Genomic DNA, 17,443 nt, shown 5'->3' on the forward strand with positions numbered 1-17,443 from the left:
TGTAATAAGGAGATCCTCACTTAACTCTAAATATCGGTCTGCTTCTCGTAGCAGATAACCTGAGTTGTCTAAATGTTAATTCCCAGGTCAAGTCAGTGTCTCCTGCTCAGTAAAAGGGCTGCAGCCTGAGCCGGCTCCACCGCTCTCTTTTTCTGTCTCCCACTGCACAACTCACATCAAGGGCCAACATGCAGTTTCTCTCATACCTACCTCGGTCACTGCTAACATTACTTACCCAAGAGATAAAAAAAAAAAACAACAACTAGGATTTATTTCTTGGTTCTTAATTCACTCTCTTTTTTTTCTGCCTTTACAGCAAATAGCTTAACTGCATTGCAGCAGTGCCAGTATGGGGCATTAATATTAATGTCCGCCCATTTTGCCCAGCGTGGCAGGGAGCCTGTCAATCTAGACTTCTATTGGAGGGGCTCCCTACACCTGCCCAGCACTCAAGTGCCTGCTTCTGACACTAGAAGGCGCCAGTCTACCCCAGTAGTGTTGCAGGCCTGCATTTATTGGCCAGTTGTTCTACATATAGGAGATGTTTCCAGCCAATCCAGATCGTACAAATGTTATACATTGCACCAATAGGAGGAAGAAAATGGGCACAAAAAGAACAAAGGCTTTATGTGGGACAATTGCCCTTGATTCTGATGGAAACAGTTGTAGTATTAAAAAAAAAACCTGCATTCCTGTGTTGTCTATCAGTGTTATTTGAAAGAAAGCTAAAAGAGTGCTGTGTTTAACCACTGGGAATAAGTTTTATGTTATAGCTTCAAGCAAGAATCTGATGTGGCAAGGTCTTTTCTTGAATAATTTGCTTGTTTAAGTCTCAACTCCTACCCAGTGGGAGCGCCACGGATGAAATTACTCAAAAGTCCCCCCTGAGATGGTAAATCTACAGTACGCAAGCAAATAATTCTTTGTAACAAAGGCGACATATTATGAATGTGAGATTAGGCAGAATGGGCGCGGTTGCTATCACATTTAAGCAGTGCTCCTCTGCATTAAGTGGTTGAAGATGGCTGCAAGCAATGCAGGTGTGTGTGTGTGTGTGTGTGTGTGTGTGCGTGTGCGTAAAGCCTCTGTGCAATGAGAGGTAGAGAGAGAGAGCGAGGGAGCCTGGGATCAGTGTGCTGCGCTGTTCATCACTGCAGCAGTACACCAGTCCCGGATCTCTGTCCGTACAGAGGTGCTGACTGCCTGCCCCCCTGCCTCTCTGCCCCTCTTTCTCTGCTTGCCTCAAGAGGGTGTGCTGATGATGCTCTCTTTCATTACTCCAGAAGGAGGGAGACAAGCTGTAGGTTTAGCAAAAACCCACAGGGAACCAGCCATCCTGATTACCTCCAGTCTGAAAGGCTGCCAGCATGTTAGTTTGCATTTCTTTCTTTCCTCTGTCTTAATAGTTAACAGTTCTCATTGATTGCACAGGCTGTGGCCTTCTTGCTCTGTGCCCGAGCCTATTTCCTCCCTGTACTGTTTCAGAACCTATTTACCTTACTGTTGTGTATGTAAACACTCCGGTGCTCACATGGGAGCTGTTCAGCCATATCAAAGTCCCAGTAAAACCGCCTGCCTCCTTTTGTCGCAGTTCAAAGATATGCCCTGCATGATTATTCAGGGTTAATCAAGGTCAGAAGTGTTCCCTCCAGCGTTGCAGCTTTAATGCTTATTGAAGGTACATTGTGTACCTAACTACAGACAAGATGCGAGAACAGTTCAGGGATGTGGCTTTTAAGTGTCTTTTTATTTTCCATAGCATCTGCACAATTGAGGGGTTGGGTTTGCAGCCTTTTGTTTCTCATCACATATCCTCAACTGATGCACTGGTCATACACTAAATCACGGATTCATTTCAGTATTCTCGTGTACCATATGCCTGGATGTGTGCCCAGGGGCTAAAGCAAGAAGAGTAGGAAGAGAGATAGAGGTTGGGGGTGAATAGATAATGGTTTAGTTCAAACGCTAAAACTAAAGCTAGCAGGAATAAGGGTGTTAACTCATGTTTATTTATTTCTAAGTTGAATATCATGGGGGGTTTTTTTTTCAGAAATTTTTCACTGTGCTTTTGCTTTTTTGGGGGGTGATTTTTGGATTTTATGAAGAATGGAAACAGATGTCTTTTTTCAGTGATGCTGCAGGAAGTGGCAGTCAGCCTCCCTCTATCCCCACTGTGACTCTTTCTAAGCCGTCCTCATGTACAGTTGTCTTTGCAGCCACTTCTCTCTGTGCACACATCCTCTAAATGACCTTCAGTGGCACAGAACTGACTGGCTCTTTTCACCACACCAGGCTACTTCTGTTAAACAGCACTGTTTAAACAATGGATTTTTTCCCACCCTTCCCACCCTGTCTGTTTCTTCCCCAGGAGGGAACCTCAGTGAATGCAGCTAAATCTTGTGTAATTACCATTTTGCCTCCCAATGATAGGCGCTTTTGCGCATCATCAAGGGAAAAGTTGATTCCCTTTTTAACTGAAGAGATGGTAGGGGGACGGGTACTCTAAAATAACACACAGCTCTTGTACCACTCAGAGCTTGATGTAAATAACACTCTGCTTGCGAAAGCAACTCCTCCCCAAGTTGATTTAGTATTCTTGTCCCCATGTGTGAAAATGGGATATGCTCTGCTGTAAAAAAGTGTGTTGGAATATGCTGTGTATCAGCAGTACAGACACTGTGATGTGTTTGCTTACAGCAGCTTGTGTCTGGCCCCCAGCTATCATATAGTGCATGAGACATTCAGTCACAGATAGATTCATTTTGGCACTTTACATCATAAACTATCAAATTGACTATACTTTCTGTTCCTTCTTGGGCTTTTTCATGCTTCCAAGCTTCGCCTATTTGAACGCTTAATTTTTTCCTCCTTTTTCATGTCTCCTCTCCGTGCAGTGCCATGCGTGTGCTGCTATCTAAACTGCCGAGGCCTTGGATCGTAGACGAGAAGAAGGACGACGGTTACACTGCACTGCACCTGGCTGCCCTCAACAACCACGTGGAGGTGGCTGAGCTATTGGTGCACCAGGTAACAACACAGACATAAAAAAAAGACGAATGCATGTTTAAAGGTGTAATATGTTACATTTATGCATTAGAAAGGAATAGACTTATGTTACATATTTTGCTGAGTTATGTACTTGCATCATCCCAAATATTAACAATTGTCAAACCTGGAGAAAATCTGTGATTTTAATCTAGGACATGCTCCATGTCTGTCGTCTGTCGATGGCATCATCCCCTTTTTGCATGCATCTTCGTTGGTGTCTGCCAGATGTTATCATAAATTCAGCTTTTATGCAGTTTTAAGCCACATTTTTATGCTACATTTTTCAAATATTGGTCATTTTTAATCATATTTAAGCAGATGAAGGATTTAAGTCATCGGTTGTCTGGCTCTTAACTTTCCAACGTCACAAACTATTGCAGGAACACAGATTAAAGTATAAAAATATATTATATATATATGGCCATTTTACGGCTTTTATTGATAGTTTAGAGATACAGAGTGAAAAGGAGGAGACGGGGGAAGACGTGCAGGAAAGGGCTGCTTTATTCAGTATTTTTAGCAGTTTAAATCACCGGTTCTATTTATTTTAGAGAGCACAGGACCTCTTTGGACATTAAACTGGATTTTAAGTTATTAGAGGAACAAGCTGAGCAAACGTCAGCGGCAGCTCGGCTAGCAGAGAAACACTTTTTTTTAAGGAAAACTAGGGGGACAACTATAATTTTATATTAAAAAAAAATTCCCCCGGAATTTCATCCGGGAAAAACGGACTGCAATGATGGCATTGCTCATCTTCTATTATTGATTTGATTGAGAGACCCCTAGCGACAGAGTATTACACATTGCAGGTTTAAAAGTGACAACAAATGCAGTTATTCATACTCTATAGGAGACCTCTTTCGTTAACAATTATTAGCCCAAAGCATACCTGCATCAGCTCAGCCTGCACTTCTGGCTTTCCCTGACTACAGACCATTAAGAGCAGCTTCTACTGCACTCCCTGCAGCCAGCAAGCTGTAGACCAGTTGAAGCTGCTATAAGTGCCATTTTCTTTTTTTTATTGAATCCATACGGTTCACAGAGCCTCTGGGGTTTTTTCTTTAGTGCTGTTGGGCTCTCATATTCTCCTCCTCTTACAATCATAGGTTTGTGCTCTTTTCCCTTTTGAGATTGCAGATTTAACTCTCTGAAGTCTAACACATACAGGAGTTTACAGCAAAAGTCACCTGAGCAAGCGGGATGTCGGTTAATTTGGATATGGTGCAAGGCAGCAATGTTGCTGCAACATTCCAACGCATGAACGCTCGCTGTGCAAGCTACCTTTCAGTGGGGACGGCCTTTTCCCAAGTCCCTGCAATGGGCTGGTTCGCAGTGATGGCTCAGCTTTCTATTCAGAAATTGCACCACACTACAAGGTGCACTGCAGATTCCCTGCCAGCCAGCCAGCCAGTCAGTCAGTCTTATTACTTGGGGATTTCACACACTGCCTGATCACAATGCTTATCTTCCCTGCACATCTCCTCAGCTGAGGTGTTCGCAATTGGAAATGACAATCACATGCAGCGTTATTGTAGGATGCGCTTTTTTTTTTTCCCCAACCCCCTAGGTGACACTTTGTTGGTCGGCAGGGTTGAAGAAAGAAAGAAAGAAAGAAAGAAAGGAAGGAAGGTTCTGTCATGACACATAAAGCAAGAATGGTTGTTACAATCTTTCATGTGCTGAGCAATTATTTTACTTTATAACTGACTTATTTTTTATGGATCTGTTTGTCTACATTTATCACTTGTCTGTCGTATTTACGTGCCCATATGTATATGTGTGATTCATTATGTTTATTGTGTTGTTTGCTGTTCTCACTTCTCAGGGCAGCGCCAGCTTAGACATCCAGAACGTCAACCAGCAGACGGCATTACACCTGGCAGTGGAACGTCAGCACACCCAGATAGTCCGGGTTAGTGAGCCCTCTTTTTTTCTTATGCTTTTATCATTTTTTTTCCCTCTCTCACTTCCACCACAAACTGAGGAGTCTGTGTAGTTATCAGTCCCTCAATCCAGGCTATACACAAAGGGGAGCAGAACAACATCACAGCAGCCCCACATTTAATTTACACTGGTGGATGTCCTGCAGTTGAATGAGGTCCTGCTTCAGATTGATGCTGTGTAGGGAAAATGCTCTCTGAGGCAGCAGTGTCTTGGGTAGAGTCATTTGGCATAGTATTGGATCGAGATTGCCACGTTGCCATCTTGTGGACTCAAGAAAAAATGCACTCCATAATTGGGGAGTGCAACAGTGAGGCAGCTCATTGTAAGCTGCAACCTAATAAATCAGCACTGTGGCATTTGCATTGTAGCATAAAATTAAAGTTGTTTTACGGTTATTGCCGGAGTCTTTGTTTGACTGCCTGCTTGTTTTTATTTATATGTTCTTCCCAGCTGCTGGTGCGGGCAGAGGCCAAGCTTGATGTTCAGGACAAGGACGGGGACACACCACTTCACGAGGCACTGCGTCACCACACACTGTCCCAACTGCGACAACTCCAAGATATGCAGGACGTCAGCAAAGTGGAGCCCTGGGAACCCTCCAAGAACACAGTGCGTGCACATCTATTATTAACCTCACTGTTCCTTCTAGATCGTCGTCATTTACTTGGGTCAAGGTTCCTTAAGGTATCATAAGGCATCAGAGCATTAAGGTGAAATGAAACATCTTTGTGGGTCGTCTAACGGCCAAGTGATGCAGTTATGAACAAGAAAGCAACACACTGAAGACACTGGAGGATTGTAGAAATCAAGAAATGTGGCACTCCTTTTCCCAATAAGCTGATGTGATTCAGTTAAACATTCCCAAATGTATTTCCCTACTAAAGGCACACTCACAAATGCAGCATCTTGAAAGAACTTAAACTACCTGCCATTTCTCTACTGCCACTTATGGCTCTTTAAAAGGCTCAGTTTAAAGTTTAAAAGCTTGTTTCATTTTGTAGCTGCTATCAAGGGTCTTACCCAGTATAAAGTGGGCAGAATGCGAGGAAACACATCAGAAATGTCACCAGTTTACTGCAGTGCTGAGACACGTAGAAACATATTCACACCTCGGGACATTTTCTACAAGTGACAGATTCTGTGCAAGACAGATAATGCACCTTTTGCAACTGGAGATTTTGTTTTGCATATAAGATTGAAGAGCCGTATCCATGGTTGAAAGGGCAACAGGTCCTTACCAGTAGCTGCTGTTATTCTAATAATCCTATAATACTTCTGTAATAAACACACATTGTTATCTTTTTATACGCAACTTGACAAGTCACCGGACACCATTCTTCCACAAGATATTCTCTCATTTTGTATATACAAACATTATTTATCGGGTAATCACATTGAGATCAAGCTCTCTTTTACAAGAGTACCAAATACAGAAAAAACAAACACATTTACCCAGACATAACTAAAAGATAAAGCCTATAGCACAGACATGACAAAATAGATTTAATTATTTAATTTTTTGTCTTATCCAATATATTGGTTAGGTGTTAACTCGGTTTAGATCAGGTGACTATAAAGGCTAAAGCAATTCATTCACATAATTTAATACTAATCAAACCATTCAGTGGTGCACAGAAGCATCGTATGCGTCTCTTAATTTTAGGTTTTTCCTTTAATTTGTCCCCCATCTGTGTCACAGTCTCCAGTTCATCTAAACTGTATGTACAGTCATGGAAAAAATGATTAGACCAACCTTGTTCTCTTCAATTTCTTGTTCATTTTAATGCCTGGTATAACTAAATTTACATTTGTTTGAACAAATGTAACGATAACAACAAAAATAGCTCTTAAGAGTTTAATTTAAGAGCTGGTATCTAACCATTTTCTATGGTTTTCATGATGATGATGTTGGTTATTATTAAGAAAACCATGGAAAATGGCTAGATATCAGGTCATAAATTAAACTCTTATGAGCATTTGTTGCTGTTATCATTATATTTGTCCAAACAAATGTACCTCAAGTTGTACCAGGCATTAAAACGAACAAGAAATTGAAGAAAAAGGATGGTCTTACAATTTTTTCCATGACTGTATATAGACTGTGGAGAAATATCGTTTGTGGCGGTTTAGTATGTATTCTGCATCATTCTGCAGGACTTGTATACTCACGTGTATAAAGATCAGTAAGTGAACCGCTGCCTGATGCGGGAAAAAGTATGACAGATCACACTTAGACAGGAAGCTCAATGCTCCTTCCTCCTGTCATCTGCATCACTGGACAGCCCGGTCGGAACCAGCCGATCATTTAGACCGCAGCCCGACATGAGCACAGAGCAGCCAACCAGCTCGCTGCAGCCTCTTGACCAGCCTGAATGAGTTTGTTCCTCTGTAGAGGCCAACAGGGGCATGTCAGACCCCAACCCTCTTCATGTTAACACCACATCACTAATCCCCACAGGGATGAGTTTAAGGCTACGGTGCCAAGCTGCAGCTACCTTACCTGTCACCTTCGGTCTCCCTCCCACTTCTTCCTCTTTTCCTCCTCCGCCTCCTCTCTTCTATCCCCCTTCCTGCCCTCGCCGGTTCCCCGCAGAGGAGCGGAACAGACAGACAGCGGGCCTAATTGAGATATGTGCAGTTGGGTCACTCCCCCCCCCCCCCTTCAAGATGAGAATTGAATTAGCCGGCCCGGTGGCTCCATCAGCAGGGATGTAAAAGCTACTGGTTGAAGACAATCAGACATGGAAGGCCCAAATTGGTAGAGAGAGAGAGAGAGAGAGGCTTTAAGTTGGGCTAGACTGAGGCGATGAGCTGGAGGAAGAAGAGAGAAACTGGGAACTTAATGAGATTTTGGGTGGGGATGAGGGGGTTATGCTGTCTGACAGCCATCTTATGTATGTCTTTGATTGGCTAATTAGTGATGATCTGATAGTCTTTGGCATGGGCCATCTGAATAATACTAAAATCAGGACTTCTTACTCTTTTTTGCTCTTTACTTTCTGCACTAATGGTTTAAAGACCAGTGTGGAAGGTAGAGACAAAACACTGGTCCAACTGGATTCAACTGAAAAACAATCTTTTATGTCAAAAGTGCCTGATGTGTCTCTGATGTATCTGTTTTTGTGTATCTGTCTTTTCTCTCTGCAGTTAATCATGGGCTTGGGCACCCAGGGGGGAGAAAAGAAGAGTGCAGCATCCATCGCCTGCTTCCTGGCAGCTAACGGAGCGGACTTGACCATTCGTAACAAGAAGGGCCAGTCCCCTCTAGACCTGTGTCCAGACCCCAGCCTCTGCAAAGCTCTGGCCAAGTGTCACAAAGAGAAGAGCAGGTAAACATGCCTTAAAGGAATACTCTGACATTTTAGGAAATATACCTATTTGCTTTCTTGCCAGGAGTTAGATGGGAAGATCGATACCACTCTCACATCTGTCTGTTAAATATGAAGCTGCAGCCAGGAGAGAGTTGGCTTAGCTCAGTGTAAAGACTGCAAACAGGAGGAAACAGCTAGTGTATTCTTTTGCTGCAAGTTCATTTGGACAGAAATGTAAGAATGTAATGTCTTCGTAAGGCAAAATCCACATTAGTAGCACATCTAAAACTTAATAGTTAATAAATTATATATCACATGTTTGTACAACAATGTACTCAGATGGGTTTAAAGGGGTTTCTTTTTTATGCTTTGGAATTATAGGGACAGAATTATCTGTAGTCGTTGTATAACCTGCAGTAGATGGTGGTCGGCACGCCCAAAGTTTGGAGAATCAGGCATGTTTATGTAGCTAAAAAGCACTTACCAGTTCATCAAACTGACATGACAATGCTTTGGAAAAATCTTTTAACAAGCAGTTGCACACAGGGATGAAAAGGATAATTTTAGAGGAATGTGTTTTTAGGTATATTTATGCACCCGCAGTGACTGTAACACCTGGCCAAGAGAAAGCAAGAGAGCACCACCTTATTGATTTCCTTTCTTTGCTCAAAATGTTTCATGTAAGGCTTTGTTTCCTTTTCCTCCTTCTCTTCATTTTTTTTTAGTCTCCGTCTCCCCCTATTTTCTTTGTTCTCCGTCAGCCTCTCTTTTCTCCTAATCTCCTCTGCTCTCTCACACTCTGGATTTTTCTTCTCAATGTTCCAGCGGCCAGGTGGGCACCCGCAGCCCGTCTCTGAACAGCAACATCGAGTCGCTGGAGGAGTGTATGGTGTGTTCGGACATGAAGAGAGACACTCTGTTCGGGCCCTGCGGACACATCGCCACCTGCTCCCTCTGCTCGCCTCGCGTCAAGAAGTGTCTCATCTGCAAGGAGCAGGTCCAGTCGAGAACTAAGGTATCACAAGAACTACGACTGTCTGTCCGAAACGGATACGTGACGCGGAGCAGATGCTTCTACTGGCTTTTGTTGTTTAATTTCAGATCGAGGAGTGCGTAGTCTGCTCTGACAAAAAGGCAGCCGTGTTGTTCCAGCCCTGTGGTCACATGTGCGCTTGTGAGAGTAAGTTCCACCTCTTTCAGATCAGCTGTTGAATTAAAAAATAAAATAAAATACCACACTGTGTATGTTATAGACTTCAGGTTTGAACCGTGTGTTTTGTTTTCCACCAGACTGTGCCAGCCTCATGAAGAAGTGCGTACAGTGCCGGGCTGTGGTGGAACGCCGCACCCCCTTTGTTCTTTGCTGTGGAGGGAAAGGTATGGAGGATGATGCCGCTGATGATGATGATGATGATGATGATGATGATGATGATGACCTTAGTGAGTGAATCTTCCACACGTTCCCTTTTAATTCCCCTTTATTTTCCTTCTTTCTTTTCTAATTTCCACCTTTATTTTCCAAAATATCTGCTTAAGCCGTTTTTATCTCTTGCTTTGTTGCTGCCTTTGCTTATGCATTAATTATTCCTTTGTTTGCATCGCTTGATACATTGTCTTTGTTTTTTTTTCCATTTCATCATGTTAGAAATGTGCAAATTTAGTCAGTTTAACGTTTAAATCAGTTAATCTTGTTCTTCCAAACTCTTTCCCTCTACTAGATCTGGCATGTTTTAATCATTGCATCCGTTTTGATCATATCACTTGTTCTAGCTTCTGTTTAGATAGTGGCTGAAATGGGCCGCTGCTTCACAAGCGCTTGGCTGCCTCGTCTGAAATTCGCCAAATAGATCCTCCAAAGAGATATTGTTTCAGATCATAATCTTTTTATAAGTAGGATCTCGGAGCATAAATTGAGTATTGCTGACTCGCAGTGAATAATGCAATAATGTCATCACATATAAACAACCTGATTACCGTCTTTATGTTTCTGTGGCCTCTAAAAGTCTGACTAATTACATTCATTTCAAATGAATGATCTTATTTGTAAGCACATGCTAAACGTCCTAGAGTCACAATAATATCTATATGAATTTTAATACCCCCGTGAATGTGAAGAATAACTGAATCATAATACTTTGAAGGGAATTTCAGTTTTTGGAATAATAAGATATTTTAAATGAAACTCCTTGGGGCTGTACCGAATAGTTTCAAGATGCAATCAAGACTGTTTAGCTTTTCCCCCTTATCTATTCATTCAGTTTAAACCAGGTATTTCTGAACAGTTGCTAATACAGATAACAGATAAAGATAAGGCTACACTAATATTATTAGTATTATACTATTTGTAGTATTAGATTAAATAAACCTATTAAGAGGAAATGCAAGGTAAATACTGTAACAGTAAAGGGCATAAATGGAATATACATTTCTTTATATTTTTATCTATTTTAAATATACTTTTCAATTACTCCAGTGCATTGTGAAGTCTAAAAGTAAAAAATCTATTAAAAAAGATTGATATTATCATTTTGAAAATACACATCATGGTTTTATCTCAGGAATTATTCTGGTAAAATAATTTTCACTGCAGTCAAAAAACTGTTTGCTCTCCTGCTTACGGCACTCAAAAGGAGGTACACATCTGTATTAACGGGGCGGCCTTACAGCAATCTAACAGCATCGTAGATTACATTATTCACATTATGCTACCCTGCATTTCCTTTTTTTCTTGTTTCTAACGCAATTGTATTTGTTTTCCGGTTTGCAAGTTTAAAACTGTTAGCCCTCTTCTGGAAGTGAGAGATATTGCAAAAAAAATGTCAACACAAACTTCTCTGTCACCAACGTTGATACAAATTCTGTGGTATTTGCAAAAAGAAATAGATCTATATTGGGAGTCTAAATGGTTACTTTCTCACCAAAAATGATTGTAACCTTTAAAAACAGCTTTTTGTCAAGTAAAGGATGAACAACTTGGGAAGCTAGGCAAAGTAATTGCACTTCTGTTCTTATATCATATCACTTGTAGTAAAATTACAAAATTATGCAGTATAGAAACACCTTCAGGCAAAGAATAAGGCCAATACAGCCACCATGATAAAAAAATATTATTCTCCAAAGTTATTATAGTATATTACTGAAGTGGTGAGTTATATTCATTAAAGAAAGTTGATTTAATTAAAGAAAAACTCATTTAAACTGAAGAATCATTTCATTAAATAAGGATTTTGTTCTAGGATTCTTTTTTTAGGGTGATGTCTTAACAGACATTCAAAGCTTAGTTTTTAAAACCTCAATAGAAGCTTCAAATGTAAAAGAAAATATATTCGGTACAGCCCTAATACTGCAAACAAGCTTGTTTTTCAGTTAAGTCCTGATTGTCAACAGTTTTACCCCAAACTGTTCAGTGAATAGTGGTTTAATGTAGTGTGTAAATATATTTATTTTTGGTTGCATTCACAATCCATCTTCTTGTCTCCAAGTTGAACACAGTGTTTTATTGCCCATAACCTTCTTTTATAGTGGTGCATCTCACCAGTGGTTATTCTTATCGTGTTTTCCACATTTTTATGTTGAGTTAAAAGGGAAACTGTTGTAAGTTCACTAACTTCATGTTTACCCCCTGTATTAATCATTTTTACATTTCTCTACCTGTCAGCTTGTTGGCATGCAAATCTTAACCTGCAGTCTTTACCAGACTTGCAAAAAAAAAAAAAAAAAAAGAAAGAAAAAGTGAATGCATACCCAAACATACACATACACTCATGCAAGGGGCAGCATTGATTGTTTCATCCCAGTAACACTGACTGTTGATGTCTGTTACAAAAAGCAAATCTAGTGCACTGAAATTCATCTGTCACTTTGGTTATATTGACTCTCTCTGACATAATGTACATCTAATTGAGCAAGCACAGGCTTTAGACTCATGCTTTAGCATTGGCTGATGGCAAATAGAGAAAGAACCACTTGCCGCTACGCATTTTAACTATTACTTCTATGATAGAATCGACTCTATTTCCCTTTCTTTCGTTTCCAACTTGCTAGCTTTCTCTTCAAATTCTTTCTTTGAACCTCCCTTAGAGGCTGTAGTGAGTAGTTTTGGTCCCCAGACCAGCCGTTGAGCTGGTGAGGACGGCTCCCGCTATAACAATGTGACTGGTTATTCCCAGCAGGGAGCTCTAACACTATGGCAGGGGGATCGCAGGATCTTCTCCAGCCCAACAATCTGGCTCTAAGTTGGTGTAAGTATACCTCTATGATCCCCTCCCTTAACAGACCCCCCCAAGTGCTGCCCTGGCCCCAACCCCCTCCCTTTCTTTTTCAGTGACACACACACCTTTACAGTATAAGCTGCTTCAGTGTATATATGTGATGCAAAAGGCCAAAAATTCACATGGTGCTCACTGTTTCTGGCAGATGCTTGCCAGTCTGGAGTGGAGTCCACAGCAGGGCCTCAGTCCAGCTAATTCTTGTTGAGTGCTCAGATAATATATTCAGACAGTTTCACACTGCTATCATTATACTCGTGCATCCTGTGGCTCCTACAATGCCAATAGCGTTGTATGATGTTTCCTCCTGTGCCAGTTTATATCTCAGATAATTACAAAGTATGCATTTCTGAATTCAAGTCATTTAAAAATAAATGCGATGCCAACAGAGACAGCAAGAGCCCAATTTTGATCTGCCAGACATAATAAATTTTAGAGTGCATTTGTTTCCCATGCTTGTTTACAAAACACATGTTTTAGGGTCTAGCTCCCAGCTTGTTTCAGAATGGCAAATGTCGGTGTGGCTGCATTTCAGTTTTTATTGGCAATATACTTTATCATTATGAGGAGGTGAAGTTTGATGTGGCCACTGGCACAGCCTCTTCATTTGTTTAGTCTCTCGGCTGGTAACTGATTTTTTTTTTTTTTCTTCTCAACATGTCTTTGTTCTGTTGCATCCAAACAGCCAGCGGAAACATCCCGGCCTTACAGAGAGACAAAGACAACACCAACGTCAACGCGGACGTACAGAAGCTACAGCAGCAGCTGCAGGACATCAAGGAACAGGTGAGTACAACAGAGGTCAGAAGGTGTCCTTATTGATCTACAATCAACTATTATTTTTTTATTATAGATTAATCAGTGCCCAGGCACTGGAGAAAGCATGAAAGAGACCTATTGTAATGCAAGGAATTATAATTTTCTCTAAGTAATTGCATATTTGAGGCGCTCAAGGAGCTCGAAAACGTATCAGAAATTATGTCTAGGGGTGGCAAATTAGCTCGAACAACACCTGACAAAGAGAAATTAAGTTTGCTTGGCAGACGTTTCATGTCCAGAGTTTTAAAAAAATATTCTATTGGTGCTATACCCTAAACCCAATAGGAAGTCAGCAAATTTGAATCGACTATGCAGTTTTAAAGCATTTTTTTCCATTTCCAGGCTCTGTGCTTGGTCAGAACAATATAAAGACCTTAACTGATGTAAATTTTGAATTTTCATGGAAGGGTGTAGCGGTGACATGGCAGCCATGAAACAGGAAGTTGTTGTAAATCAAATGCATTGTCCAATCTGTTCCAAATTTTTCATGCTTGGCCTGAAGACATCTACATTCCAATATTGACTCACAGTTATAGCACCACCTACTGTCAACAGGATGTCAGCCTTATGAGACGAACATCATCCGATTAACAAGAAATTTCCATTAAAACTACACTTGATGCAAAGTGACATAATGCATGTTTAGTGCATTTTCTCTAGCGCCACCTAGTGAACACATGAAGTGATATGTGTACAGTGTTCATTAACAGGGACATGCTTCATCAACAATCATCCCACCAGTTTATCTGAAGTGCATAATCATTGCTGTTTGAAGCTTTTATATATATTGAGGTGTATTTCTAAATTACTGAATAGATTTTATTAGTTAAAAAAGCTAAAAAAAATTGTGAAAAGCTCATCACACGTTCCCAGTCCATGTTGTCAATTTGGAGAGAAAAAAGAGCAAATCTTCACATTTGAGAAGCCTGAACAATTTCATTTAAAGCATTTCTTCATGATAAATGACCAAATATGAAAATTGTTTATGATTAGATCATTTGACTTTTGGCTGTCATTTTTAAGACTATACACAGAGTTCAATTAGCTGCTCTAGAAGTAGCTATAGTGATTATAGTGACCAAGTGCAGGACATTCAGGGCCATTCCTGTTAAATAGAAATGTTTTGCAATAATGTCACTAAGCTGGACACACCCCGTGTTTTATGTAGACACAAACCAGGTGTGGCTCGTGAACTACCAAGGAAGAATAAACATAAACTGGCTGATGTAAAATGCTGTGTGATCAAATAGACGTCTGCATCATAAACGTTTTGTAGGGCCTGGCTCAGTTAGTGATTCACAGTGTGCGTTGTTTGAAAAGTTGACTTTTTATGACAACACAACCTGAACTTTGATTGCAGACTATGTGTCCGGTGTGTCTGGACCGGCTGAAGAACATGATCTTCATGTGCGGCCACGGCACCTGCCAGCTGTGCGGGGACCGAATGAGCGAGTGCCCCATCTGCCGCAAGGCCATCGAGCGCCGCATCCTCCTTTACTAGACTCCCCCAGCGGACTCTTTGTCTTCTCTTAAAGCCCACACCGACCACGCCCGCAAAGCCACAATCACACCAGCTGCTGCCGCTGCCGCTGCTCAACCATCCACACAGCACCTGAGTCAGCTGGCCAAGGGCGTTCTCAAATGTCTTACTGGACACTACAAATGCTCTCTTAATGGTTTGATAGCGTCCAGATGGAATTTCTGTTACAAAACAAGGAAAAAAAATTGACTTTTCATCCGTTTTGCTATTCTGTCGTGTGTCCGAACTGCAGCCAGAAAGATGCTTGCGTCACAGGCGTCGCATTTTTCTATTTTTCCTCTCTCTGCCTTTCTTTTCCCGCCATCTCTTTCACATTTCTGCGTCAATCCTCTTTTTCTTGATATGGGAAAATAATTTTTCTCGGATTGAGTCTATGCCGGCTCCTTTAGCCTCACGATCTTGAATAGGTGCCGATTTCTGGAATTCATCCTTGCAACAGCTCTGAGCGAATTCAGAAGCATCGAGGATGTGGAATAGAGGTCGGCCTGTTACCTTTTTGATGTAAAGTTGTCACGCATCTGTCGCAGTCAATGCCAGCTGCACTCAAGTTTTATTGTATTTGTAAATCTTTATGCACGTGTATCGGTATCGGAAGCTCCAGATGTGGATTTTAAGTACTTAATTTTTCACGGCAGTATGGCAAGTTTGTGACACATAACTGTTTGCACCAATTTAAGGTTCAGTGAGTGTTTAAGCTTCGTGTCTGTGTTCAGTTTGGCTGTTGTGACACACTGTATGCCGACTGTCCTCGCAGTTGAATACCAGATGTTGGCGGTTTTGCACTAGAAAAGCTGAATCAGGGTTAAGAGAAAAAAAAAAAGAAGCTCTTTTTCTGCACTGATTTTGGAGGTCCACTTCAGCTCAGTGATTAAAAACACAGATAGAGTTGTAGTAACTGCCAGGTAGCACACCACACCCGCACTCTGTTTACCAAGCTGGACCGAGAATGACGGCGGCGGTGTTGTAACACCCTTTTGGCTGCGAAATTCCAGAGCCGCCGTGTAGCGATTTAAGAAGGACAAACACGCAAACTCATTGAGCTTCTGTCCAGTGATCAGCCCCCGTTGTTCCTGTTTGTTGTACACACAAACCCACACGATGCAAACACTTCTGTAACAAGAGTATCTTGTCACGACTTGATGTTAAACTGTTGAGACTTGGTGGTATTGTCTGACAAAAAAAATGTACAATTCAATGAGCATTGCTAATTTACCATTGACAACTCTGTGCCATTTGCTTCCAAAAATCTACTTGTTAAATAACTTGTACGGGGATAAGGTGCTCTTAATCTTGTATTACTTTTTTATTTAAGTGTATTTCCTTTTTTCTCAAAATCAACATTTATTGAGCTAGAGAGTACAATCTATTAGAACACTAAGATGAAAATGTAGAATAAATTATTTTGTATTGCTGCCCAAAAAAAATAGGATTTATAGGTATCACTGCCTTCCTAATATGTAGCCTCAAAAATCTCTCTAACATTCTGCTTTGATATTAATGTTGAGACACATTTGTGATGTTTTCCGTTTGCTTTCTGTTGGCAATAGCTTTCTAGCAATCATCAGTAGAAGCATTTTTTTTCTCTTAAATAGGTCCCTCTAAGCCTAACTTGTTCATTTGTGAAACAGAAAAAAAAAGACATTTTGTTGTCAAAAGTGTCGAGTGTCTTTTCACCAGTGTTTATTTGGGAGGAAAGCTAATGAATTTTTTAAAGACAGAACTTGCCTTACCTCTTTTAAAAGGCAGTTGCCCATGTGGAGACTCAGCAAGGTGGCTAGCTTGCTCCGCTATGTGGGAATTTGCAACCGCGTACAAGCATATTTTTTGTTTCTCCTTTTATGACTGAAAGCGACGTTTTTTTTTTTTTTTTTTTTGAGTACAGTTTTGATTATTTTCATTGATCATGATAACACTTTAAGCTAGAAGCACTAATACGCTTTATGGTAGTGTTGTCTTGTTATGGTTGTTATGAAAAAGCCTATTTTGTACTTTTATTTTCAATACCTGTAACTGTCCTGTTGGAACTGTATCAGTAGTATTTTCTTTGGCATGAATGTTTGACATATGCAGTACGACATGTATCATGGAAACCGTTCAGTCTGTATTGCTAATAAGTGCTTTTAAAAAAAATACCATATAGCTGAAATAAAGTTCTACATGAACCACGGGGACACTAGTTTGTTTTAGAACTCCTTCTGGCTTGTTTTTTTTTGTTTTGTTTTTCAAGTTGAGCTCAGATGTAGTTAGCTTCTAATAGGCCCGAAAATTAGCATTTTGTTGCTTTTCTCCTGCTGTGCAGCGTCTGCCTCACAGAGGAGACAGGGTGGCAGAGATGGGAGGTGTGAGGTAATTGAAAATGCTAACACCTAATAATGACTCAGCACCAGCGTGTGATAGGTCAGCTATGCTAATCAGAGAGAGAGAGAAATGTGTGGGGGGATAAAAAAAAAAAGAGCAAGAGTAAAGAAAACCACTCAGGAGAGATGAGAGAGGCCCCAAATAGAGTGATGCAT

At 40.8% G+C, this 17,443-nt stretch overlaps 1 protein-coding gene across 3 annotated transcripts in view; it reads left to right on the forward strand.

Moving 5' to 3' along the window:
* mib1 (MIB E3 ubiquitin protein ligase 1) overlaps positions 1-17,099 on the forward strand; it is a 63,746-nt gene extending 46,647 nt beyond the window's left edge. Inside the window, exons 13-22 of one of the 3 annotated variants that reach the window (XM_059343744.1) lie at positions 2,895-3,027; positions 4,874-4,960; positions 5,443-5,601; positions 8,140-8,321; positions 9,129-9,318; positions 9,405-9,483; positions 9,594-9,743; positions 12,473-12,544; positions 13,257-13,357; positions 14,751-17,099. In XM_059343744.1, coding sequence (XP_059199727.1) covers positions 2,895-3,027; positions 4,874-4,960; positions 5,443-5,601; positions 8,140-8,321; positions 9,129-9,318; positions 9,405-9,483; positions 9,594-9,743; positions 12,473-12,544; positions 13,257-13,357; positions 14,751-14,891 — 1,294 coding nt within the window. In that variant the 3' untranslated portion in view covers positions 14,892-17,099. The remainder of the gene's footprint in view (positions 1-2,894; positions 3,028-4,873; positions 4,961-5,442; positions 5,602-8,139; positions 8,322-9,128; positions 9,319-9,404; positions 9,484-9,593; positions 9,744-12,472; positions 12,545-13,256; positions 13,358-14,750) is intronic. The other 2 variants (XM_059343746.1, XM_059343747.1) reach the window with 2 other exon arrangements.
* Positions 17,100-17,443: the final 344 nt, after the last annotated feature.

The sequence above is a fragment of the Centropristis striata genome, chromosome 11 (assembly GCF_030273125.1).
Source record: "Centropristis striata isolate RG_2023a ecotype Rhode Island chromosome 11, C.striata_1.0, whole genome shotgun sequence".
Classification (NCBI taxonomy): Eukaryota; Metazoa; Chordata; class Actinopteri; order Perciformes; family Serranidae; genus Centropristis; species Centropristis striata.